The 27,784-nt window shown below is 37.9% G+C and overlaps 1 protein-coding gene across 1 annotated transcript; it reads right to left on the bottom strand.

Annotated features, from left to right (window-relative positions):
* Positions 1 to 11,502: 11,502 nt before the first annotated feature.
* LOC141712801 (putative arabinosyltransferase ARAD1) lies at positions 11,503 to 15,153 on the bottom strand. Its single transcript, XM_074515873.1, has 3 exons — positions 14,480 to 15,153; positions 13,097 to 13,350; positions 11,503 to 12,176 (listed from the first exon to the last, which is right to left on the bottom strand). Exons 1-3 carry the CDS (start codon positions 15,105 to 15,107, stop codon positions 11,625 to 11,627), a joined length of 1,434 nt encoding a protein of 477 aa, XP_074371974.1. The 5' UTR covers positions 15,108 to 15,153; the 3' UTR covers positions 11,503 to 11,624.
* Between the last annotated feature and the right edge of the window lie 12,631 nt (positions 15,154 to 27,784).

Here is a 27,784-nt window from a genome sequence, read left to right as displayed (position 1 = left end):
GTCTTAAGAAATAAGAGAAATAAGTAAAAAAGATTAATCAATAATCACAGTACAACCCTTACACCGGAATCATTGACAATTTATAAGCATCTCCCGGGCGATTATCTATTACTTCTATCAGTATAAGCAAACATAAACATAACTGCATAAGTACATACATACGAGTGTTAACAGTAAAGATTAATGTTATGGATAAAAAACTAAGTTTATTATTTGTTGTATTTATTGTTAAGCTTCGGGAGCTCAAGGCCTTTAATGGCTGCTCTCGTGGTTCGTAGCTTAACTTTGCCTTTACGAGATGCCTACGTATCTCAGTGAATTAGAGGATCAAGCCAAAAAACGTAGTTCTGATTTGTGGGGTGAGGCCCCGTATATAGATGTTGGTGGTTCTTGAATTGGACTTGGTATAGCAGACTTGGTAGCCAAGTCTCAGAATTAGAATGGACTTTGGAGTCCTATATAGTAGGAAACTGATTCCTTATCCTTCTAGGTCCCTTTGAGGCTAATCTGCAAGGATTTATGTCCTTATCGGGACTCTTCTCAGTAGCTGATTTTTCCCTTATTAATTAATTACGAAATTAATTAATATTCAGGGTTTTTGGGCCTTCTTTATTCCATCAGGCCTGATCTGGTCTATCAGGCCTGATCAATGTGTTAATCTTTTTGGTCTGAATGTCATACATCTTCTTATTGGGCCTAACAGCCCAAATCATGTATAATTACTGTAACATTTAATTACACAATCAGGATTTATTTATCCCTATCATTTGCCCCCAACTTTTGGGAAACCGTATAAGATTTCGCAAAAGTTAAGTTCGTTCATTCCCTTTCAGGGTATCGTTTTGCGTAAAGTGTGTAGCGACCTACACGTTTACAATGATATGCCTTGTACGCGGCTTCAGGGTCGTTTAAAAACTTCCCTTCCCATTTTCTTACCTTCTCCCTATTTTTAGGAGTTTTCTGGTATTTTTTCAGGAATTTTCCCTTTTTCCCGAGATTTTTCAAAATTTTCTGCAATTTTTCACAAATATTCTCAAATTTTCAGCCCTTTTTCGACCAGAATCCTAGTCGAATTTTCGACCTGGATCCTAATCGAATTGTGGGCCAACTTTCCAATTCTGGTCGAAGGACTTCGACTAGGATCCACGACCTGGCTTTCGACCAGGATCCTAGTCGAAACTTCGACCTGGATTTTGGTCGAAAACTAGTGTCTTTCTTTGCTTCCTGGTCGTTTGGTTTCGACTAGGATCCATGACCTGGGTTTCGACCAGGATCCTAGTCAAACCTTCGACCTAGATCTTAGTCGAGACTTCTGTGCTTATTTGCTTCCTGGTCGTTAGATTTCGACTAGGATTTACGACCTGGGTTTTGACCAGGATCCTAGTTGATTCTTCGACCTGGATTTTAGTCTAGGTTTCTGCACCCCATTCTTGAAAAATATTTAGCTTGATTCAGGAATTCGACCTCGATCCTGATCTGGCTTTCGACCTCAATTCAGTTCTATTATACCCGTAATTTTCGGGTGTCTGTTTGAAATAATTCGAACATAATTCATGAGCTAAAATTCGACCTCAATCCTGGTCTATTATACCCGTAATTTTCGGGTGTCTGTTCGAAAGAATTCGAGCAGAAATTCACGACTTGGAACTCGACCTCAATCCTGGTCTTATTGGGCTTCCTTCTTATCCAATTTGGATTGGGCCTTATCTTTTTTAGGACTTTGATTTGGGCCTTCTATTTTTCCAAATCCTAATTGGATTTGGGCCTTCTATTTTCCAAATCTTAATTGGATTTGGGCTTTTTATTTTTCCAAATCTTAATTGGATTTGGGCTTTTTATTTTTCCAAATCCTAATTGGATTTGGGCCTCCCATTGAGCCTCTTATTAATCTCGGCTTAATATATTAAAACACCTTCCTCAGAATTCTCGGGAATTTTTATTTAATTTCTTTGGAATTCCTTGGAATATTCTAGAATGTTCCATTTCTGGGCTTTTTTCTTTGGGCCTATATCCTTACTGGGCTTTTTGTCCCTTCAACTTCACTTTTTCTCCTATATAAAGGAGTGAGTAGAGTCTACTGCTCCTCACTTTCTCATTTCTAAATTCTCCTTCTTTCTTCTTCTGTTAAGGATCTCAGAGCAATAACAGTAGGTCGGAGTATCTTAAGCCCCAAAGCCTTTTTTAGGAGCATTACTTCAGGTAAGACTTCTCCCTTTACTTTTTGTGCTTGTTTTTGCATAGTTTGCGTTTTAAAATTGTCTCGTTATGTGCCTTTCTTTCAGATGGCCGATAAGAAAATGACCCGTTTGGCCAAGATGAATGTGGCCAGAAAGTCCAATGAATTTCCCATTCGGTCAAGGTACACTTCCTTGATTGATATGATCAACACCCCAGGGGACGAGCACCCGTCAGATGCGCATCTAGACGTGCACGACCATATCAGTGCCTTGCGGGATCCAAAGGAGCTGGACAAGTTGAGCGGTTGTTTCGGAATCAAGGATCCTTTCAAGCTAGTTCTTGCAGGTCCGGTCGACAGGGCCTGTCAGTGGAGGAAAGACGCACTATGCGTCTACAGGGATACTTTCAGAGCAGGTATTAGACTCCCCTTTCACCCATTCATCCATGTTTTGCTAGCTGATGTGGGCATCAGCCCTTGCCAACTCCCTCCTAACTCTTGGAGGTTGATTCTGTGCTATCGGTCGCAATGTGCCAAGCACAATGTCTTTACCTCTGTTGCTGTTTTTAGAAAGATTTTTCAGTTCATGAACAATCCTAACAAGAATCCGGGGTGGGTTTCTTTAAAACAGCGCCCAACCGTTCCCCACATAGTGAACGGGAAGTCCATCCCTGACAACAACTTGGGGTGGAAGAAATATTTTATGTTCGTCGTTTGGGAAGGTGGCGATTGGGGCACCCTATTTCGCTCGTCTTTTGGGCTAGCCGTAGATGGGAGTCCAAACGATATAATTTTGTATGAGGAGGAGACCCGAGCTTTCAACCTCCTTACGCAAGATAATGGGACTTTCTATTCTTGGGATCTTATCAGGGAGACCGTTCTTGTAGAACGCAGCCTTTCTCCCGTCCCTAAGAAGAGTACGTTTCCTTCCTTATCTAGTTGTTTTCGTTCCTTCTATCTTCTACTTTTCTAACTTCTCAACTTACTTATCTTATTTGTTGCAGTGGCTGAGAAAATTGATGAGGCTACAAAGCCTAAAGACTTGGAAACGACCAGGATGAAGCGTGCTGGAAAGGTCTTTAAAGACCCGCGCCTTGGAGATCGTTTCCCAGAGTTCCTACTCCAGGCAAAGGAACCAGGCGAAGAAGGCCCCAACCAAGTTTTACGTACCAGGCAAAAACCAGGGTCTTACTTCCAACCTGCTTAGGGAATCCGGGGCAAAGATTCGATTGTTGGCAACACAACGCTTGCCAAGGAATGGTCTATGCATTCCATTTCCCCGATTGACTATCAAGACTTTGTCCTTCAACAGGACTTGGAGGCTAACGAGCTTTTCAGAGCTCAGGCTTTGGCGACGGTACGTCTTTTTCCTTTTCCATTCGTAGTTTTTTGCCTTTTTGATTTTTTCCATTTCTTACCTTTGTTGTGTATCTTATAGGCGAACGCCCATTTTCAAGGGACGATTCACCAAGCCAAGGCTTGGAAGGTTGGCCTCGAGGATGCGAACAAGAAACTGGAGGAGGCCAATCAAAGAATAGAGGCCCTTGAAGCCCAACTTGCCTCATCTACTTCTGACTTGGAAACGGCCCGGGCCGAAAATGTTATCCTCAAGGCTCAAAAGGATAAAGCCTTTGACGGCTGGATGGACACTCAGCAGTTCAAGGATTTAATGGTGGAGCATGATGCCTTCCTTCATCCAGTCAGCTATAAGGAAGGCTGGGATGCCGCTGTGGAGGCCATTCAAGACGAGTTTCCAGAAGTCCTCGAACAGTCCTCCTTCCCTTCCCCTGTGCGAGTTCCAGCACTTGGGGGCGTTACAGATAAGCTTGCTGATTTGATCAAGGACGGCCTATCGGGGAGTCAAGGCCAAGGCCAAGGCCAAAAGAGGAAGGAGCTCGAGTCCAGCTCTGAAGAGGAGGAATCTTCTTCTGAGGAGGAGCCTGATCCCGTTGTAAAGAAGGCCAGGGTAGAAGAGCCTCTAAAGACAACGTCTCCTAAACCAGCGTCTCCTGCAGCATCCAAAGCATCTCCGAGGGAACCTCTGCGGAGACTTTCGAGGGGACTTCCGAGGGACCGACTGAAGAGACATCCGAGGAGACTTCGGATAGTGGTTTCAAAGAATCCCAGCCTTCCAAGGCTTAAGTTTTTATGTATTTCTTCTTTCTCAGACAATATTGAACTTTGTAATTGACTTTTAATATTTTCAGTCATATTTTGCCCAAGTATCGTCGTATTTTTCTTTCGATTTTTCAAACTCAAGTTTATAACTCGGTTTTATCTTTCACAATGCATCAATCTAATAGGCTAAGATTAAGTCGAAGGCTTTATATTATAACTTAGTATTCTTGATACCTTACATGAAATGGGTTCAACCCTGATAAAATCTAAACATAGCTTCTATATAGAAAAATCCTAAGCAAGCAAAGTTTCAAGGTGCTTTTAAACCTACTTGTCATACTGATAAGTGAGTATCATATTTTAACTGTTCTACACATAGTAAACCTTCAGGTTTTGGGCATGCCAAGTTCTCGGGACTTCAAAACCATCCATAGTCTCCAGCTTGTAGGTTCCTCTACCCTGAACGCTCTTGACTTTGTACGGCCCTTCCCAATTTGGGGCAAGTTTTCCTTTCTGTCCTACACCAGAAGCTTCCACTTTCCTCAAGACTAAGTCACCTTGTATGCAGAACCTTTCTTTAACCCTTAGGTTGTAGTAGAACGAAGCATTTTTCTGATATTCCACTATCTTTGTATGTGCCTCATCTCGTACTTCGTCAATTAGATCCAGGGCTAACCTTTGCCCTTCTTCATTTTCCTCAACATTGAAAGCTTGAATCCTTGGGGAGGAATGTGAGATCTCTACAGGAACAACTGCTTCTGCACCATATGCTAACATGAAGGGAGTTGCTCCAGTCGTGACTCTACAGGTAGTCCTATAGGCCCATAGTATGGGGAGTATTTCATCCACCCAGTTATTTCTTGACTTCTCGATCCTCTTCTTTAGTCCATCCAGGATTATTCGATTTGCCACTTTTGCTTGCCCATTGGCTTGCGGGTGAGCCACGGATGTGAATCGCAACTCAATTTCATTTTCCTCACAATATTTCTTGAATTCCTCATTGTTGAACTGTGTTCCATTGTCAGTGACTAGGATGCGGGGAATTCCATACCGACACATAATACTTTCCCACAGGAATTGTGCAACCTGCTTAGTTGTGATCTTGGCCAAGGGTTTGGCTTCAATCCACTTGGTGAAATACTCAATGGCTACAATCAAAAACTTCCTTTATGCCGTGGCCATGGGGAAGGGCCCTAGTATATCCATTCCCCACATAGCAAAGGGGATGGGCGAGTTAATAGAGGTCAACATCTCGGGGGGTTGTCTAACAACTGGTGCGTGCTTCTGACAGCGGTCACATTTTTTCACATATTCTTTGGCATCAGCCATCATTTCTGGCCAATAGAAGCCTAAACGGGTTATCTTATGAGCCAAGGCCCTGCCCCCCAAGTGTTGCCCACATATGCCTTCATGTACTTCTTCAAGAGCCAAGCGAGCCTCATCGGGCCTGAGACATCTTAAGTAGGGAACCACAAAAGATCTTTTATACAGAATTCCATCTATCAAAGAGTATCTTAGTGCTCGAACAGCCAATTTTCGTGCCTCAGTAGCATCGTTTGGTAACCAACCGATTTGAATGTGAGCCTTAATGGGATCAATCCATGATGTCCCCATGCCTATAGGAGCCACAAGCTTAACATCAATGCTCCATGTTTTCAAAACGCGATAGTATACACTTCCAGAACTTTCTTCCATCTCAGATGAAGCAAATTTAGGCAATGCATCTGCCTTAGCATTTTCCTCCCTTGGAATGTGCTCAGCATAGCATTCATCAAATTGGGTCATCACGGCCCTTACTAGGCGGACATACTTAGCCATCGTTTCATCCCTTGCCTTAAACTCTCCCTTCACCTCGGATATGACCAACTTCGAGTCTCCACAGACTTTTAAGTTCTTGACTCTAAGTGTCCCTGCTAAGCCAAGACCAGCTATCAGAGCTTCATATTCTGCCTCATTATTTGTGGTTGGGAAGTCTAACTTCATGGCATACTCAATTAAGAACCCATCAGCGCTTTGTAAAACCAAACCTGCTCCACTTGAATTCATTTTTGATGCTCCATCAAAATAGAGAACCCAGTATTATTTTTCCTTATTAACCTTCTCTTTATCCCCCTTATCAACTTCCTTGTCTTGAGGTATGTTATCTTCCTGCCCCCCCCCCCCCCCGACTTCTTGGTTGGGTATGGTACATTCCACCATGAAGTCAGCTAATGCCTGGACTTTTATTGCCGTTCGTGGCTTATACTTGATGTCGAACTCTCCCAGCTCTATTGCCCACTTGATCAATCTCCCACTAGCCTTGGGATTATGAATGATATTTCTCAGGGGATGATTCGTTAGCACCTCAATTTGATGAGCCTGAAAGTAAGGTCGTAACTTTCTTGAAGCCATTACCAAGGCTAGAGAAAATTTCTCAATAGTTGAATAATTCAACTCAGCACCATGCAGAATTTTGCTGACATAGTATACGGGTTTCTGGATTTTCAGTTCCTCCTTAACAAATACAGCGCTCAAGGCACTCTCTGAAACAGCTAAGTATAAGAATAAAACTTCATTCAAAGCTGGCTTGGCCAACAACGAGGCCTGGGCCATATATTTCTTTAACTCCTCGAAAGCCTTCTGGTTTTCCTCACTCCATACAAAGTCCTTAATGTTTTTTAGTGACTTGAAGAATGATAAGAACTTGTCTCCTGACTTGGAGATGAATCGTCCCAGCGCAGCAACCCTTCCTGTGAGCTTCTGAACATCCTTGACAGTTTTTGGTGGTTCCATGTCCAGGATTGCCTTTATTTTATCGGGGTTAGCCTCGATCCCTCTCTTGGAGACCATCAATCCCAAAAATTTTCCAGACCCTACTCCGAAAGCACACTTTGTAGGATTTAACATCATCTTGTGGTACCTCAGGACCTCAAAAGCTTCCCTCAAATGGGTTATATGGTCAGTCTATACTAGACTCTTGACTAACATATCATCGACATAAACTTCCATAGTCTTTCCAATAAGATTCTTAAAAATTTTATTTACCAACCTTTGATAGGTGGCTCCTGCATTCTTAAGACCAAATGCCATAACTAGATAACAATAAACACCAAAGTCAGTGATGAATGATACCTTTGGAAAGTCATCCTTGTGCATCTTGATCTGATTATATCCACTGAATCCATCCATGAAGCTTAGCATTTCATGCCCAGCAGTGGCATCTATCAAAGTATCGATCCTTGGTAATGGGAAACAGTCCTTAGGACAGGCATCATTTAGATCAGTAAAGTCCACACACATCCTCCATTTTCCATTGGCCTTCTTCACCATTACAGGGTTTGCTAACCACTCTGGAAATTGAATCTCCTCAACGAAACCAACCTCCAAGAGCTTCTCCACTTCCTGTTTTATAGCTTCTTGCCTTTCTGAAGCAAAACTTCTTTTCTTTTGTTTCACTGTCTTCCGATTTGGGTCCACATTCAGCTTGTGAGTAATCAGTTCCGGGTCTATACCTGGCATATCAGCTGCTGACCATGCAAATACGTCACTATTTTCTTGCAAAAATTTCACCAACTTCCCTCTAAGGGGCTCCTCGAACGTTGCTCCAATAAAAGTAACCTTCTCAGGATCTTCGGGGGCTAAAGCAATTGAAACCAAGTCTTCTGCTGGCTTTCCTCTTTTATCATCATTCTCTCGGATATCCAGATCTTCAATAGGAAGAACCTGCCCCCAACTCCATATGCCCTCAAAGAGGCCACATAACAGCTTCCAGCCATTTTCTGGTCTCCTCTCTCTTCTCCAATCCCATCCCGGGTAGGAAACTTCATAACTGAATGGTAGGAAGAAGGGACTGCCTTGAAGGCGTGTATCCCTGTTTTTCCCATGATAGCGTTGTAAGTCGAACTGGCCTTCACCACCACGAAGTCCAACATCTGAGTTACTTGTCTTGGTTCCTGTCCTATGGTTGTTGGCAACTTGATTATCCCTTCTACGGGGCACTCCACTCCCGCAAACCCATATATTGGCATGTCGGTTGGGGTCAATTAGGAGTCATTATATCCCATCCTCAAAAAGGTGTCATGGAGCAAGATATCCACTGAAGCACCATTATCCACAAGGACCCTTCTCACTGGGCTGTTCCCTATTATCGGGGTTATAACCAACGGATCGTCATGGGGAAATTTCACACCCTCCAGATCAGAATCATCAAATGACATTGTTACTCCTGTCCTGGCCCTCTTCTGGGATTCCCCAACAATATGCATAACTTCTCGGGCATACGCTTTCCTGGAGTTCTTGGATAACCCAGCAGCAGTTGGTCCTCCAAAGATTGTGTTTATCACAGGCCATCGGGGTCGTGGTCCTCCGAAGATTGTATTTATCACAGGTCCTCTAGGCTGGGGATTCCGCCCCTGATCATCTTGGTCCCTCCTACGATCTTCAAAGTTCTTTCTTCCATTGTTATTCCTATCCCCTCCTTCTCCGGTGTATTTGTTCAATCTTCCTTTTCGAATGAGGAACTCAATTTCATCTTTCAGCTGTCTACACTCATCGGTGTCATGACCAAAATCTTTATGAAATCTGCAATACTTGCTTTTATCTAGCTTTGCAGGATCAGCCTTCAAGGGCTTAGGCCAACGAATATCTCTATCTTTCTCGATTTCCATCAAGATCTGGCTTCTAGGAGCATTCAGCTTAGCGTATTCAGTGAACTTTTGCCCATGTCCTCCCTTCTTGGGGGTTGAATCAGGGTTATGCTCGGTTCTAGGATACTTGCCCTTAGCGATATACTCCAGATCAGTTTTCCGCTTCTTGCCTCCAGTGGGCTCATTACTCACTACGGTCTTCCTCATGCTTTCTTCCATCTTGATGTACTTCCCTGCCCTATCCTGGAGCTGCAACATGCTTTCAGGGGGGCGTTTGGCTAAGGACATCTTGAAAAACTAATCCCTAGTTCCTTGTTGCAGTGCTATCATGGCTACCTTATCATCAAGGTCTGGGACTTTTAAAGCCTCCTTTGTGAAACGATTCAGATAGTCTCTCAAGGATTCCTTTGTTCCCTGCACAATACTCATAAGAGATGCTGAACTTTTCTCATGTACTCTCCCGCTGATGAATTGCTTAATAAAAGCCTGACTTAATTCTCTGAACGACCCAATAGAGTTTGGGGGCAAACGACTATACCACCTTTGAGCCATACCCGACAGGGTTTGAGGAAAGGCCCGACACTTAATAGCATCATTCAAGGGCTGCAACAGCAGTGCATTAGAGAATGTTCTAACATGATTAGCGGGATCTCCTGTGCCGTCATAAGCTTTTATAGTTGGCATCTTGAACTTCCTTGAGATATGGGCATTCATTATATCTTCAGTGAAGGGTGGAGTAGGATCGTCAGGATCTCCAAGGGGAAGAAGATTGCTTGGATCAGCCCTTGGGACAACATCCCTTCTCTGCACTGGACCATCCAGGTTTATGATATGAGGAGGATTTCTCCCCTAGGAGGTACTGGGGTCTGGTGGTTTGGTGCGCCTCCAAGTCGCGCCTCAGCCTTTGAATCTCAGCCTCGTGAGCCCTGATTCTTTCCTGCACTTCTTGGGGATTCGCCCCTTGGGTGCTTTGAGGGCGTTGGCTACCATCAGCCATCGGCTCTTTGCCAGAATGTCTCCTTTTTGGGGCTACTTCATCATCCGAAGATTCGGAGTCTCTCTCAATGTAAGGACCAGAAAATTCTTGATCCTCAGGGATAGGAGCCAAATCTCGTATGTATGGGGGCGAGCGCCCTCGTGCTTCACTACGTTCAGCATGTCCACTTCCTCCAACCTCGGGGTAAAGGGGCATCCCATAAGGGGGGTTAGTAGTAACAATAGTTGAATATTCGTACCCGATAGGTCGAGAATTCACAGGTGCATGTACTTGTTGAACTTGGGGATTCGTACCTTGAGTAGCGTAGGAAATCGTCCCTTGTGGCTGAGGTTCAGTTGCCCCTATCTGGGCTTCTCCTTGCGTGGTTGCATAGGTTGATTGAGGAGGTACCTCCACAGTTGACGAGATCACTTGGGTTGTCCCCATTAGTGTTCCTCCTTCAAGGGCTCTAACTGTTCTCCGTGTTTTCGCCATGGTTGTTGTTGTGCTTTCCCACAGACGGCGCCAAATGTTATGGATAAAAAACTAAGGTTATTATTTGCTGTATTTATTGCTAAGGTTCGGGAGCTCAAGGTCTTTAATGGATGCTCTCGTTTTTCGTAGCTTAACTTTGCCTTTACGAGATGCCTACGTATCTCTGTGAATTAGAGAATCAAGCCAAAAAACGTAATTCTGATTTGTGGGGTGAGGCCCCTTATATAGATGTTGGTGGTCCTTGAATTGGACTTGGTATAGCAGACTTGGTAGCCAAGTCTCAGAATTAGAATGCCTTTGGAGTCCTATATAGTAGTAAACTGATTCCTTATCCTTCTAGGTCCCTTTGAGGCTAATCTGCAAGGATTTATGTTCTTATCGGGACTCTTCTCAGTAGCTGATTTTTCCCTTATTAATTAATTACGAAATTAATTAATATTCAGGGTTTTTGGGCCTTCTGTATTCCATCAGGCCTGATCTGGTCCATCAGACCTGATCAATGTGTTAACCTTTTTTGTCTGAATGTCATAAATCTTCTTATTGGGCCTAGCAGCCCAAATCATGTATAATTACTGTAACATTTAATTATACAACCAGGATGTAACATTTAATTATACAATCAGGATTTATTTATCCCTATCAATTAACAAACATCATAAGATTCTCTGGAAAAATGGGTAAGTGTAAAGTGTTCAGTGTAGAGAGTAAGGTCAGCATATGATTCCTCTGAGAGGTGCAACAATGTGACATTTTAAACAGCTGAAAAAATGGAATTTATACCCTTTTTGCTACAGAAGCACGGTTTAAGCGCGGCACTAATTGTGTGTGATATGTTCGTCTTTAAAAATGATGACGAACAATCTATCTCCTTCAATTGGTTTTTTGTATCAATCACATCCTGTTTGTTTTACATGCGTGTGTGTCCTCTTAAACAACTTCAACTGTGCAATCAAGATAACCTTTCCACTGTTGTGATATCCACTTTGCTAGGAAAATACAGTAATCTATGGAACATTTCAGCTTGACAAAGAATTGAATTTTAATACAAGAACTTCAGTTCTGATTAGGTGAGCAAAGGTTAAATATTTAGGTGCATAATTGAGCATTTTCAGTGAAACCAAGAACCCAAGAGGCAAGACCCACTCAAAGATGAAGAATGTAAACACATACACTAACAAGAGATACAAAAAATGAATAATACAAAACAGCAGTGGTCCAGTACAGACCTTTAAACTCAAGTACAATGACAACGCAGTGGAACTGAAACCCCCGGCGGTTTTCTCCTCTCCCTAACTATAGCTTCTTTAATCATAGGCAACTTCTCATGAACCTTTTTCCATATGTTATTTACAGCCCCATTCGGAGCAACAGGGCCAATGCCACCTGGATGACCATTATCATACTCAAAAAGAGATTGAACCTGAGCCATATTTTGACGAAATTTCTTTTTCTGCAGATCGGAGTATCCTTTAAGATGCCTGATGAGCCAGTTTTGTCGAAGCGCATCAGAAACTGCAACGAACACTGAAAATTCTGAGTAATCGACCGTACCTTCAAACGGGAGCACAATGTCATCACTAACAATAACTGGTATACAGAGACTCTGAATGGCATCAAATATTCTACACGAAGTGGGGGTATCTCCAGCAGGATGCAGGCAGAACTCAGATGTCCTCATCCCTTTTATTGACTGCTCCTTGCCAGTGGCATTCGGAAAACCTTCTTCCATTATCACTCTAGGTTCATTAGCTAATAAATCCCATAACTTCTCTCTCACTAATCCACCCTGATAATTAACACAAAAATCAACTAAATTTTGAGAATCTTGTGTGGAAGATGAAATGTCAAATGGTGATACGTGAAAGTCACAGTTATACATGGCAGAAAGAGACAACTGCCCTTTTAAAACCTCAATAGAAATTGCCAAAAACATGTATAATTATAAAAACTTCGCACGGTTATAGTATCAAAGTAGAAGAAAGAGTATTGTGCTCACAAAATATAACAACAGCAGAAAATTAGCAGATGCATCGTACAAACTACATAAACTATTAATGTTCCCTAATGTGCCGCAGAACTCAGCTTGCTGCATAGTACATATTACAAAAATTAAGGTCCACGTAGCTTTCTTTATATCAATTTAGTTCAAGATTACGATATTGTTATTGCTTCCGTATACCTAACAGAAAAATGCTACACAATCTGCCTTACAGCTTCGCAATAAAGGAAATGATACTCGCAATAAAGGAAATTAATTACCCCGGTATCTCCTATTCTTCTTTATAGTGGAAACTTCTGAAAAAAAAGACGCCACAGAAGCAATAATGTAAAAAGATATTCACTGGAAGATCGTAGAGTATAAACTTTTTTTCTTCCACTTTTACAATTTCACTAAAGTTCAAATTGAAATTGCACGTTGAAGCAATAATTGATATATAAACTTCTCTGTTAGTACATGATCTCATGCGTTTTATGCAGAGGTGGATCCAAGACCAAACCAAGGTCCCCCATCCTATTCCAACATACGTTTTAAATTCCTTCCCCCCAGGGTAATTGTTTGGTTGTTTCATTGTTTGTATAGAAAATTTTCTAGGAAGATTTAACTATTAAATGAAAAAAAAAACTCAGATGGGCAGAAAGTTCGAAACACATAGTATAAGATTCATAGTAGATAGCAACAGTAATCAACAAATAATGAATACTGACCCGATGCCTATGTTTAGCTCCTTTGAAATAGAGAAGAGTATCTCGTTTCTGATTTTTTGATATATCCAATCTAGGCAGTAAATGTGTGTACGGAACAATCACATCCTTCAGAAGTGAAACTTGAGTGTGCTGTACCATGTCAGGCGAACTACCATTGGATGCCTTTAAGTCAAGCTTGTACCATCCACCAAAATCTACCACTAGGAGAATACAAGGAGCAATCTCAGCTTTGATATGCCACATTGCAACAGGGTCTGCCAAAGAATGCTTCAAGGTTTAACATAACCTGAGAATCCACAGACTAATCCATAAGCTGCTACAGCATGCCATACATTTCATCTCATTATGGACGTAGTTGGACATGCAAACAGGGGCGGATCCAGGGGGTGGGCGAGGTGTGCTTAAGCCCACCCATGAATAATTAGATAAAGCTTTTATAAAATGTTTGCTGTAGTGAATGTTGACTCAGCAATGAAATGGTTCTTATATTCAACTATTTTTTTTACTTAATTTAAAATTATGTTTTAAGCCCCCCTCTCTTATCATTTATAGATCCACCAGTGCATGCAAAATACCTTATAGTAGCATCCATGTAGTAATACTAGCTGATTACGTAAAGATAGACTTTCTTTAAAATTATTCTGCACCTTAATTGTGATTTGACAAAACATACAAGTTCAAGAACTTCATTCTTGTATATACATGTAGATAGACCTTGATTTTCACATAAGAAGCAATCAGCTTAAATTCTACCACCTCGAGTGCGATACTAACTAACAGCAAGCAAATACACAGGGCCAACGTATCTTTTCTCAAATGCAACTTCAAGAACACATTTCAGTCACAATGCAAGCAGCAAGACACAATCTAATAATGGGCACATTCTTTTACTAATATACACAAGTAAGTGTCGCTGTAGAACAGTCCAACACAGTGTGAAAATCTCGTTTTCTGGCTGTATACGCATCAATTTACGTTTTCCCCAAACTTCTTAAATAAAATGAAAAATAAATATATGAGTCATTTCAGGCAGGTTAATCGAGTCCTGCTGCATCATTCTAGATTTTTATCTATACAATTGTGTAGATGTGTAAATTATAATCGGATGTTCAGTGCCATGTTGGCATTCTTTGCGTTAAAGTAAAAAATGATTTAATTTAAGTTCCAGTCATATTTTGATTAAATAAGCTGTATTTGTGTCAGTCATATTTGATTAATCAAGCCGTATCTATGTCAGTTTCGGGATTTGTGATGGAATCGTGTCTATAATCCAGTCAAGGTACTGAGTCAAAATCATTCCATTTGATATAAATATACAATAACATCAAAACTATTTGCATCAACCATCAACATTTAAAAAAACAAAAACATGATCACAATCACCTGTGAGCACAAAAACATGATCACGCCCCCCGGATCGCTTCCAAGCCTCCGTATTCGTCACAAAATCAACCACCTCTCTTTGCCTATCATAATCCTCATTCCCCACCTCCTTCCTAAACACACTTTTCTTCACACCCAGCTGCAATTCAGCACTCAACGTCGCGAAAAACGGCACAAAAACAACATCAGCATCCTCAACATCAAAAACCCTTTTAGCAAATGACCCAATTCTCATATTTTCAGGTGTCATCAAATCACCCATGATCCAATACTCAGCACTGTACTGTTTGATCAAAGGACTTTCAGGGTATTGAGGAAATCTTGAAGTTTTCGAAACCCTGGTCTTTCGAATTTCATTGTCTACTTCACTTCCAAGCCTAGAATCAGAGGTTAAAGACCAGTATTTGTCTAAAAGACCGTAATTGAGCGATCTGGGCAGGTTCAAAATGAAAACTTTGATTGAATCAGTGGGAAATTGAGGGGTGGTTTGGTAATTAAATGAGGATGATGATAGTAAAGAAAGTTGGGAAGATTTGGAGAAGATGAAGAAGATGAGTGAGAAGATGCAGAGGAGAGAGATGGAGAGAAAGAGATAGGATTTTGAGAGAGATTTGTGCTTTGGTGCCATTGATGGTGAAGAACAAACTCACACGTACATTTAAGTTGTGTTAAAGCCATCTCTAGTCTCTGCCCATTATCCTATATTTTTACTATTACACTATTTTTACCTAATTTTTATACCACTGAGTAAAAATTATACTATTTTTAAATTTAACAACAAATAATCAACATTAAAGTTTACGTTATTCTTGTACTATTTAAATTAATTTATTATGAAAATATAAAATTAAAATTAAAAGTAATAAAGTGATTGAATATAAATAAAATAAATTTATTTTAGTAAAGTAATATAAGGACAAAATTAAAATATAAAAAAAACTTTAAAATTTTATTGTAATGTTAAATTTGGTATAACTTTTGGTGTGATATTAAAATGACGTGATTTTTAAAATTGGGCTGTAAAGGAGTTTTACATTAAAATAGTGTAAAAATGTATATTTAGAGTTGAGTTGAAAATGGTGTTATACCGAGATAGTGTAATGTAATTTATGTAAAATTTAATAATAATAATAAAATTTGGATTAGATTTGGAAGAAAAAGAAGTGATAATAATATCTAGTTAATTATTAAAATTCTAGTTATAATAGTGAGGATACATTGTGCAATATACATACATACGTGTATTAAATTCACATTTTATAAAATTTATAACCATCCATTAATTTTAAATGATTGTTGCTGATTTTGCCTAATTTTAATTATACGCGGATTTTAGCGGAATTGTTGAATAAATTTGAGTCTCATTTGAGTAGTGGTTTCTATAAATTCATCAAAATCTCTTAGATTTTGCTAAGATTTTAAAATATACTAGTAAATCCATCAAAATCTATAATTTTTATAAAATACAAAAAAAATCCATGGACTTTAAAATATTATCTGATTTTAATGAATTTTTTAAAATATAAATTAAATATTACAAGATTTTAATGAAAGTTTAAAATATAAATTTATTAGCTCAGATTTTTTAAAAAAAATCAACAAATATTATTACATTTTTAAGAATTTTGTAGAATTTAAATTAAATTTTCTATAATTTATAAAATCCAAAAAAAATCTTTAAAATTTTAATTAAATACACCTCTATAAGACGGGCATAATTCAAATATGGGAGTAAAAAAAAGAGTACGCTACAAACCCGAGAGCAAGGTTGTGCGGCTAAAACAGAGACACGAATATAAACAAGGCACCAGCATCCTTTCCAATAAGATACTCCTCCGTCATATTTTATTTATCATATTTTTCTTTATAAAAGTTAAATTAACTAATTTTTGATTAAAAATTAAATATTTTTTATATTAATTTAAAAAATTAAAAATTATATATTAAAATAGATTAAATCTACTTTCCGGTAATATAATTTTTTTATTTTATTTAATTATAAAATATTAATAAATTTTAATTAAACTTTAGCTAATTTAACTGGATCAAAATTAAATGTGAATTAAAATGAGATGGAATGAGTATTATCAACGAGTACTATAAATATAGTTTGTGCATTTAATTGAACCAACTTATTTTGGTATTTTATGATTTCCCCGTTGGTTGTTATGTACGTGTGCTTCAAAGCATTCTTTTAAATTTTTTAAATATTTTATAAATAATAAACTTTTATGAGTGTGCCCGTGCATTTATATATCATATGAATTAAATTTCGGCACGGTTATATCACATCATTTTCTAATTATTTATATATATATGAATTATCAAACATTACTTGTTATTTTATCATGTACATTCATAATAAGAGCTCATGCATTATATTATTTTATATTTTTTTGTTAAATAAACAAAAATTTATAAAAGGAAGAAACTATTACAAAAAATAAAGGGGCATACCCATTGAGAACTAAAGTCAAGCATGACAGCCTACTAGACAACCGATACAGCACATCAGCTTTAGTACCTAATAATGCCAAAGAGGGATCTTTGGTGACAAATGTTTTAAATTTAATACAGGAATAGAACTTCTCTTTGAACATTTGCTTGACTCGGGCTGAGATGTGGACAACGCAGAATGTCCCCGTATTATATATATATATATATATATGACAAATTATATGGAGTCCACTTTTTTATCGGAGATTTCGAAAATCACATATGTTATATAATCAAAACACTATAAAATATATTATTTTGTGAAAAATATTTTACAAATATCACTAATTTATTAAAATTGTTGAAGATCATTTAAGTTTAATAAGTATAATCTATATATTCTGCAAACTAAACATGTTTCGTAAAATAAAATACTTTGTAATGTTCTACATGTTTTACATGTTGTACATGTATGATGTTCGATATTTTAAATAAAACAATGATCTTTGTAGAATATAATTCGCAAAATAACACGTTTTGCAATGTTTTATTCAAGATTTTAGTTACAGAACATAAATGATCTCCAACAAAAACGTAGTTTTCATAGAACTTGACTTACATATATATATATATATATATAAGGATTGTAATATTGAGGTATGTATAAAACTCTCAAATATATTATTATGAGATTGAATAATTGAATAATAAATACTCCTTCCGTCCCTCCCAAATGTTTACATTTGGGTTGGGCACGGAGTTTAAAAAAAATGATAAAGTAGTAGAGGAAAGTTAAAAAAATGAGTAAAATAGTGGGACCGATTAATATTATATGTATAAAGTGGGTATAGTGAAGACAAGTAGTGGATGTAGTTATTTTTAAAGTTACAAAAACTTTACTATTTTTGGAAAATTTTGAAATGTAAACAATTGGAAGAGACATCCAAAAAAGGAAAGTGTAAACAAATGGGAGGGACAGAGAGAGTAACGCATTTATCAATTTTGTCATGACATTAGAACTAGGTCAAATTACCCTTGCTCCCTTACTTTCGGATATACAAATTAATATTCAGAATATGTATGTAACACCCCCAAATCCGGGGTCGGGGATCTGGGTTGTCACGAGTTCCATTTCCCTTAATAACACTTAATCTTAATAAACAACCAACTACTGCGTACTGTGACCCCGCAATATACACACACACCACAAGTTATAGTCTAAGAGATGAATACCCAAAAATAACACAAGTCATTTTATTTCACAATTATGAGTCATTACACCTCAAAAGGGTTTCTGAATAAATTTACATATTCTTTGCCATTAGTAAAATTCATAATATACATAAGTCTAGTGCATCAAAAGTTGAAAGTCTAGCCTATTGGTAATTCCTACCTCAGCTATAGCGGCATCAACGCCTCCAGGAAACTGCGGAACGTTTCCTAACCGCTTGCGAATTGGGAGCTTAGTCCTGTTCATCTTGTCAATCTGTTGTTATGTGATGAAAGAAGAAAGCAAGGGTGAGCAATAAGCCCACCAAAATAATATGTATAATAATTAACAATATATGAGCATTTTCATAGTACTCATGAAAGTCTTGGTCAAGAAGAAATAAACCAAGTTGATATCTTAACGCGATCAAGTCGCAAAATATTCAGTATATATGTATATATACTTTTCAAAATCTTGGAAATCCTCTTCCATGCATAATATACATATAGTTCCAGTTTATAACTATATAAAAATATCGTTGCAAGGTGATCTCATATATCTAACCTTATCTCAACGTTTTTATGAAAATCTTTGTCATGCATAAGATAAACATTAACTAGATATAAGTTGAAAAGATAAAGTTACAAGATACTCCAGTTACTTATATCTTTTCTAAATACTACCTGAACTACCACCGTTCAAGTTATAATCAGTTCCAAAAGTTCATCACACAGATGAGACTACAACATAAGACTTGAATAGATTCAATCTTGAAATATCATTTGAAAGAAATGAATTTACGAGATACTTCATTAAATCTCGATATATATATATACACCTATATATATATATATCTCATACACTCCTTGAAAACCTCTATTATGAAAATTATAAGCAGAGTTTTAATATCCAATGAATTTGGAAAGAAGAAAGCTTTAGCATAAACCCAATATCTTGCTGATCAGGCAAATATACCAATTAAGTAACCTTTTCTACTAGTAGATGGATGAATCCCCCACCGGTCATCACCCTGGCCGTATTTGGGCCTTGTGCTGGACCGCCACCCGACCTCTTATGCATTGATGAACTGCCACCCAGCCACTTACACTTTGATAGAACGTACCCCGGCCTGTCGCTTATGCCGACTCAATTAGATGGACTTACTTCCCGAACGTTGGGCAAGTAATCAAATTCTTTTATCAAAATCGCAACCTCGTTGCGAATATAAAATACACCACAGAGTCGGATACCTCAGATTTTTAAGCGAATATTTAAATCCCCTCCGAAAGGAAGATCTTAAATTTAAAAACGAGTTTTGGGATCCGCTCTAACTTTTAAAATCATTTTGAAGACTCAAAAACATTTTAAAAAATATTTAGAGTAATGATGATTTAATAAAATAAATCAGTCCCGATATATTAGAAAATATCAGAATATTATTATTTAAATAATATTCCCATAAAGGATAATCTTTATAATATTGAAGTAGAAGTTTCAAAACTCATACTTGAAACGAATAATAAATAACAAAAGATATACTTATACGAAAGTACGATCCTTATTTGAATAATCGAAAATAAGTTTGATTATTATTCAAAACCATCGAATATATCTTATTCAATTAATAGTTATAGAAAACTATATATATATATATACATATATTATACTCGGGAAACATCGACTCCCGGTTTAGAAAAATGTTCACCTTTGGGTCCCCTATACTAAGGGTATACGCAACTACTGTTTATCTCTAGCATATGTATTATGCACTTTATAAGCATTTATATTGATAATAGAATATCAAGATTTCATAACATACATATATATACCATATCAACATGCTCCAATATATCGCAAGATTTGCTAATAACAGTCATGCACTTATCTCAAGATAATGCATCAATATATTTACATCACAACAACAGTATAACGAGTAGAAAACTTGCCTGAGCGTTCCGGGGTAGACTTAAGCTTAGAGTGGGTCCGGTAACCTATGAACAACAACATAAGCCGGAATTAGACTATGGTCTCTTAAGAAACTAGTCAAAACTCACTCATACCCTAAAGGTCGCTTACGGTCGCTTATACGCTTAACGATTTGCGTTAATCGCTTGCGTACCCTCGACTCCACTAATTTTAATAAATTAACTGTCACGAATTTTAAGGCGACTCTTTCGCGAATAATCTACCAACTGCCTAATCCACCTTACATAATTGTTTCATAATCCAATTAGTCTTTTAAGAGCCTTAAACAAGGTTTCAAAGTTAAGCGAGGGGTAATGGTTCGCTCGCGAAACACCGTAACTTAAAACAGTCCTAAACCGTACATCGAATCTAAGCGAACCACATACCGAAACGAAGCTTACGATACGATCTAGCTAAGCATGAGAAATTTACAGATTGGTCAGTGAGGTTTCTGTCCCGAACACTAAGTATAAGCAGTTGAATGAAAACGGGCATTACAACGACTATGTTTACACGATTGCCAATAATTATACTACTCCAATTCCTTACCAATTCACTACAACTACCCAAACATCAACAATACATCAAATAAAACATAGGTCAAGGAAATTTCAGTCCCTAATCCCAAGTTTTCCAATTCATTCAACCACAAACAAGACCTGTGAACTATAATAAAGATTCATTAACCAAAAACCAAGATTCAATTACCAAATCACTTCCAAATCAAACCAAACTACTAATAATCATAATCCATGCTTCTCATTCAAAAAAACAACCATAAAACCTACTAAAAAATAAAGTAAAGGCTAGGGTTTGAAGTTTATACCTTCCTTGGTGGGTGATAAGTTGCTTGGAAGCCTTAGGGAGCCTTGATCTAACCTCTTACAAGCTTGATCTTGTAAAATAATTCAAGAACACAAAGTTAAAGTTTTGAAATCACTATTCACTCAAAACTTTAGAGAATTGATTAGCCATGAAATCCTTGAAATCAAGAGCTTAGATTCATGGTATAACTAAGTTTATAATTATGGAATTAAACCAAACCAACCTAGGAATTTATGCTTGCTTTGATGATGAACTTTGGAAATTTCTCCTTGCTTTTTTGAAGAAAAACCGTGAGCAAGAGAAGAAGAATGAAGTAGAATGCTTCTTTGATTTGTCTTGGTGATTTGTGTGGTGTTTAGCTTGGTTACTTGTCAACTTGCACAAATATCTATTAACCATGCTTACATCACCTTCCTTATGTCATCAACTTGCCACATGTCGATTCCCTAAGGCTTGATGATCTCATCTTGTGCTAATTCCTTGATTAGTTCTTAATTACTTGGCTAATGACCGCTTATCTGTTATACGGTTCTCTTAACTTTCGTTTTCGTTTGTCGTTGAGGGATCATATCCGAGATCTTATTATTTGGGTTCCCATAAACCTTTCTCAATATTTTATATTCCTTTTATAATCCTCTCTTATAATCCTTGAATTTAAATCCTTTTAATCATGTTACCTTATAGTCAATTCTTTCGGTATCTGGTGGATTTTCGGGAAAAATCAAAGTGTCCGGATTCGAATTATAACGACCTTTACATACACTCATTTACTTTCTGGAATACTAATATGATCTTAGAATTTTCATAACAGTACTCCTATATAGCGTGGTCTGATAATTTTCCTTAATCACCATAGTCAGCAAAAGTTACTATTCATCAGGGTTTCAAAATTTTTCAAAAATTGGGGTTATTACAGTCTTTCTCCTTAAAAGGATTCCGTCCCGAAATCAGATAGAAGATAGTTGGGGATGCTTTTCTAGCATTGCACTTTCTAACTCCCAAGTCAATTTTCCCACATGGTAGTTCTACCACCAATCTCTAACTAGTTTGATAACCATGTTCCTACGCACTTGTTCCTTTTTGATTCACAACCCTCACTGGTTGCTCCACATAGGTTAAATCTGGTCGCAGGTTTACGTGTTCATATTCCCCTATGTGTTTTGCCTCTGGATCATACTTACTTAACATTGATACTTGGAACTCATTGTGAACTTGTTGCAGGTTCGGGGGTAGGGCTAGTTCATTTGATAACCTCCCAATACGTCTTAATATATCCAAGGGTCCATAAATCATGGACTTAGCTTTCCTTTCTTTCCGATCCTCATCAATCCTTTCCAAGGGAATACCCTTAACAATACTAGGTTCCCTACTTCATACTATTTATCCTCTCGGGCCAAACTAACATACTTCTATTGTTGATCTTGGGCTACTACCAGCTGTCCTCTGATTAGATCTACTATGTCCTTGGTTATTTGGACCACCATGGACCTGAGCATCTTGCGCTCTCCGACTTCATCCCAATATAAGGGAGATCGACATCTTTCTTTTTTTTGTACAGGGCCTCGTAAGGCGACATTCCAACACTGTCATATCATCTATCGTCATAAGAAAACTCAAACCGTGCTAAATGATCATTCCAAATTTCTTTCAAGTCTATCACACAGACTCTCGTTATATCATCTAGCTCTACATCTTTCGCTTCTCAATACTTATTCTTTTCCATTTTACAATCGTTACTATCTTCCGAAGTTTGATCAATCATATAGAAGTAAAAGAATTTATTGAGAGATCACTATGATCATGAACACTTGTTCTATTGCATAGTTAGTACAGAAGGTGGCCAACCTTTAGTACTTGACAAGCAATTAAACAACATGTGGTATCCTACTAGGCTTCTATCACACGGATAGTCATTCAACAATACCCCCCCCCTTCTGGAAGGGTTGTTCTTCTCTGTTTACGCGAAAATGAAAAGAAGAGAGAAGAAAGAATTTAAGAGAATTATACAAAAATATTGCCACAAAACATCTGGCTTGGGGTCTACCTCTGAACTATAGAGATTTATCACAGAAGAACAAACCTATATATGTATATATCTCAGCATCAAGTATTATCGCATCGTAGTTCAAGTGCCTTAATATTTACTATTCCGTCCATCATTCTATGAAACCATGCTCTTGCTCGAGCTTATAAACAATCACCATTGAAACTCCCTCGACAACAAAAATTGAATCTGGGATTTCATTCTAGACATCATCGTTACTAGAATTCATTGTTACACCACAACCTTCTTCGTATAGTAATACTACTCTTTATCGATAAGTAGGAATAAATATTCAATAGGTAGATATTTCACTAGTTAGTCTATCAATGATAACTTATACATCACCACGACCCGATTAGTGGTACTCAATCTCAACATCCATTAAAATACAACTCTCCCGGTTGTTATCATCTTATTATTCACAGAATCATTGCTGCATTACTATAGTCCACCGCGAACCTATGGTAGTCATTCGTTTTCCTTGGAATCTTAATAGCTAACCATACGAAGTCCATAACTGTCGTATCAAATTCTTCCAAGGAGGTAACATAATCACCATTCATGATTCTTGAAGAACACTCTAAATCCTGACGTACATACATGATATGAAGCAGATAAAATTGCAGAAGAGTTTCAATCAAAGCAACGATAGAAGGTTAATACCATTCTTAATCAAATGTCTTTATTAGGAGACATGAAGCTCAAAGGTTTATTTAGTCTTTTTATAATATGATCCTCGCTTATCTCAAGATAGGACCTTCTAAGATAGGTAGCCCGCTCACAGTGATTAACATGAATTAAACCCTTATCAAACTACTATTACGGTTGAGTATCGCACAATCATCAGAAGGAATGTCAATCTTTCACACCATAATACAACCTTCATGGATTTAACCATCATTAATGTATTCCTCTGGCACGAGCGCCTATAATCGCATTCTTACACTTAGAGTGTCGGCCACCTCATTGGCCTTTCCAGATAGTAATAGTTCCTTACAATCAATGTCTTTTGAACGATCTTCAACTAAATTTTCTACCTCATTTCCAATCACCGCTTGTGTGAAAATGCTCTTCATTAAGCTTTGCTGAGGAGAGAAAAAAAATATATCACCATTTTTCCATAAGTTATTGCCTCGGTCTTTAGATGTGAACATTGTCACGACTGACTCTCGATCATACTTAGGATGTCTCTTATCTTGAGTCCTTCTTGTTTTCACCAATCTCGAGCTTCATTGGGTCGATCTATACTTTCTTATTGTTCAACACGTGCCCCACTTGGTATTATTATAATTACGTCATATTTCCCTTATCAAAATTTCTATTCTTAAGAACTTTGAATATTACCTTTCTCCTTGTAAAACCTCTAAGGTTATCCTTGAATCGTTCATCCTGTATTCCCTAGATACATGGCACATCAAAATACCATTTACTAATACTAGAACCATTGTCTATGTACTTCTGAAAAATTTCTCTACTGATCCTTAAAGGTTGTTGTTACCTTAATCCTTTCCAATTCATACTGTCAAAACTCATACTGTTCCTATTAAGGGTGAAATGCCAACTTTTATGCATTCTCGTAGGGTTCATCTCAAGTTATCAAGGTTCTATCCTTAATCCACCTTTAACAAGGTACTTGCATCCTTCCATGGATAAATCAAGTCATATATCCTTGATAGTTTATCTTATTCAATCATTCCCACCTCGATAGTCTATACCAAATTTCACAATAGCATCCTTATTCAAGCTGAGGTCAATCCATATGGCCTCCAAAAGATAACAATGGTTATTCGCTTTTCTTTCCTGATTTGGTAATGATAACATGGATGTTCTGGAAGATATTGGTCGTGTTCAATGTGAACTTTTTAGTTCTAACTATTCATTTATTTCCATTATTTATCTCAACCGTCATCTCAATATTGGGATATCTTTTATACATGGCGTCTCCTTTCTGGGTATCAAGCCATCGGTCTTACATACACTTCACATTCTTGAAGGTCACTTCCTTCATCCCATTTTCCTAATTTCTTGTTATCCCGTCTCCTCAGTCCATCCGTGTTTCCTTATTAATCCATCGATCTATCTCAAAGTTTTATTGAATACTCTCAACTTAAAGGGGATTAATTATATGTATCGCTTACGCCTTCAAACCTTGACTTTATCTCATGATCAGTCACCATCGCGCTGATGATGACAAACTTCTCTATATTTATTTCTAGGTTTTCACATACTTAACTCCCTTATTGCTTCTCAACTCTATTTCCTTTATATCCCTTTATACCCCTTCCCCTTTCAGTCTTTTTTTTATTACAACCATTTCATGAACCAACACAACATAATCATTGATTTCAAACATCCCGTCATTCTGGATTCGTGTCGTTCAAACGAACTTTGACGACTTTCACAACCTAGATTCATGATTCATCATACTTGTCCGCCTCTGGCCTGGTATAAAACTTCTACACTATCTCTCTATCTTCCTTAGCCTTCCACCAACGGGTGGCCTCTCTCTTAGGAAGGTAAGTGGCAAAAACAGTCTTTTGCGCTACATCAATCATTTTGAATCTGAAATGATTACTCTATTTCCTTTAGCCAGGCTCTTGCCTCGACTGGGTCAACTTGTTCCTTGGAACTCTGAGAGCTTAGCGACTTAAAGGTCCTGAAAGAATTCCCCATCACATTATTTCCTCAGGGTGGTGGTTGGGGGTAAAAGTATAAGTTTTGTTTAGGCAGGTCCATGAATTACCCAATAGGAGTACCATCCTGGTTCTTCCTATCTTGCTCGAATTCTATTTTCTCATTATGAAATGTTTCATCGTTCTCCCATAATCGGGGTTATCTTATACGTTAAAATCCTTGTTTTCCACTTCATTATGTTATGGGTTTCTTCTTTCTTGATGGTGACCTCCTTGACTATCACATTCAGGGTTTGCCCTAAATCTTATTCCTCAAACTATGGCTTTCATCTAAGATCTCATCTTTAAGCTTTTGAACATTTGGAACCCAAATTCTGTAGGAATACCTCATTATTCCCTTATCATCTTTCTCGGTATTAATCTCTTCTCTATTCATTATCTCTCTGCCTTTATTCATCACTTTTTCTTGGCATAATATGATCTTTTCTAATAATTCGGGCTGCATTACAATCTCAAACAGCTTTTCAGTACCGGCTCCGGTTACCTTCACTTTTATTTCCATTTTCTCGAAATGTCTTATCAACTCTTCTGAAGACATTATCATTTTGAGTATCTCCTTTCTACTAAGGGCGTCAGCCACCACATTGGCTTTCCCTGAATGATAAAGAATCTCATAATCGTAATCCTTGATTAGCTATAACCACCTCCTCTGGCACATCTTGAGCTCTATCTGCGTGAAAATGTACTAGAGCTCTTATGATTTGTGTAAATCTCACACTTCTCTCCATACAAGTAGTGCCTCCAATCTTTAGGGAAAAACTATTGCCTTGAGCTCAAGATCACGTGTAGGGATATCGAATTTTATATTCCCTTAATTGTCTTGACGCGTACGCGATTACCTTACCATGCTGCATAAGCACGCACCCAAAGCCCTTGTGCAAGGCGTCACTGTAAATCAAAAAATCTCCTTTTCCATCCGGTGACGCCAAAACAGGAGCCATCACCAATCTCTTCTTCAGTGCTTGGAAGCTGTTCTCGTATTTCTCTATCCATTCGAACTTCTCAGTCTTACGAGTAAGCTGCGTTAAAGGGGATGCTTTCTTTGCAAACTTGAACGAACCTACGATAGTAACAGGCCAATCCTATATCTGGTAGTCACCCTGACTACGGTCATTAATTCCTTAGCCATAATCTCTTCAGTCTTGTTGGGATCCTTCACGTGATCCTCCTCAGCAACAATCCCTTCTGGGATAACATCCTCAATCGCTACATCCTTAATATGGACAACATCTGGTCCCTTATTAGGGTGCTCTATTGGATCCAATATCTGATCCCAGTATTTAGTAAAACATCATCGAATTATTTCTCTTGAACTTCAGGGTTCGGATTCCCGCTACCATATACGATAACGAACTACGCTTCTATCACGATATTCATAAGGTTTCCCGTAAGGGTTTTAACTGTCAGTACTACTTTAGGTAGTCCAACTATGAACTTGGCAAGAGTTCTTATTATCTTAGTGAACTTATTATTTTAACGCCGCATCATCTCTGAGGTTAATAACGCTTAGCTCTGATACCATTTCCGTAACACCCCCAAATCCGGGGTCGGGGATCCGGGTTGTCACGAGTTCCATTTCCCTTAACAACACTTAATCTTAATAAACAACCAACTACTGCGTACTGTGACCCCGCAATATACACACACACCACAAGTTATAGTCTCAGAGATGAATACCCAAAAATAACACAAGTCATTTTATTCCACAATTATGAGTCATTACACATCAAAAGGGTTTCTGAATAAATTTACATATTCTTTGCCATTAGTACAATTCATAATTTACATAAGTCTAGTCCATCATAAGTTGAAAGCCTAGCCTATTGGTAATTCATACCTCAGCTATAACGACATCAACGCCTCCAAGAAACTGTGAAACGTTTCCTAACCGCTTGCGAATTGGGAGCTTGGTCCTGTTCATCTTGTCTATCTTTTATTGTGTGATGAAAGAAGAAAGAAAGGGTGAGCAACAAGCCCACCAAAATAATATGTATAATAATTAACAATATATGAGCATTGTCATAGTACTCATGAAAGTCTTGGTCAAGAAGAAATTAAACAAGTTGATATCTTAACGCGACCTAGTTGCAAAATATTCAGTATATATGTATATATACTTTTCAAAATCTTGG

This window comes from Apium graveolens, chromosome 3 (assembly GCF_009905375.1).
Source record: "Apium graveolens cultivar Ventura chromosome 3, ASM990537v1, whole genome shotgun sequence".
Classification (NCBI taxonomy): Eukaryota; Viridiplantae; Streptophyta; class Magnoliopsida; order Apiales; family Apiaceae; genus Apium; species Apium graveolens.
This window is presented reverse-complemented; position numbering and strand designations above follow the sequence as displayed.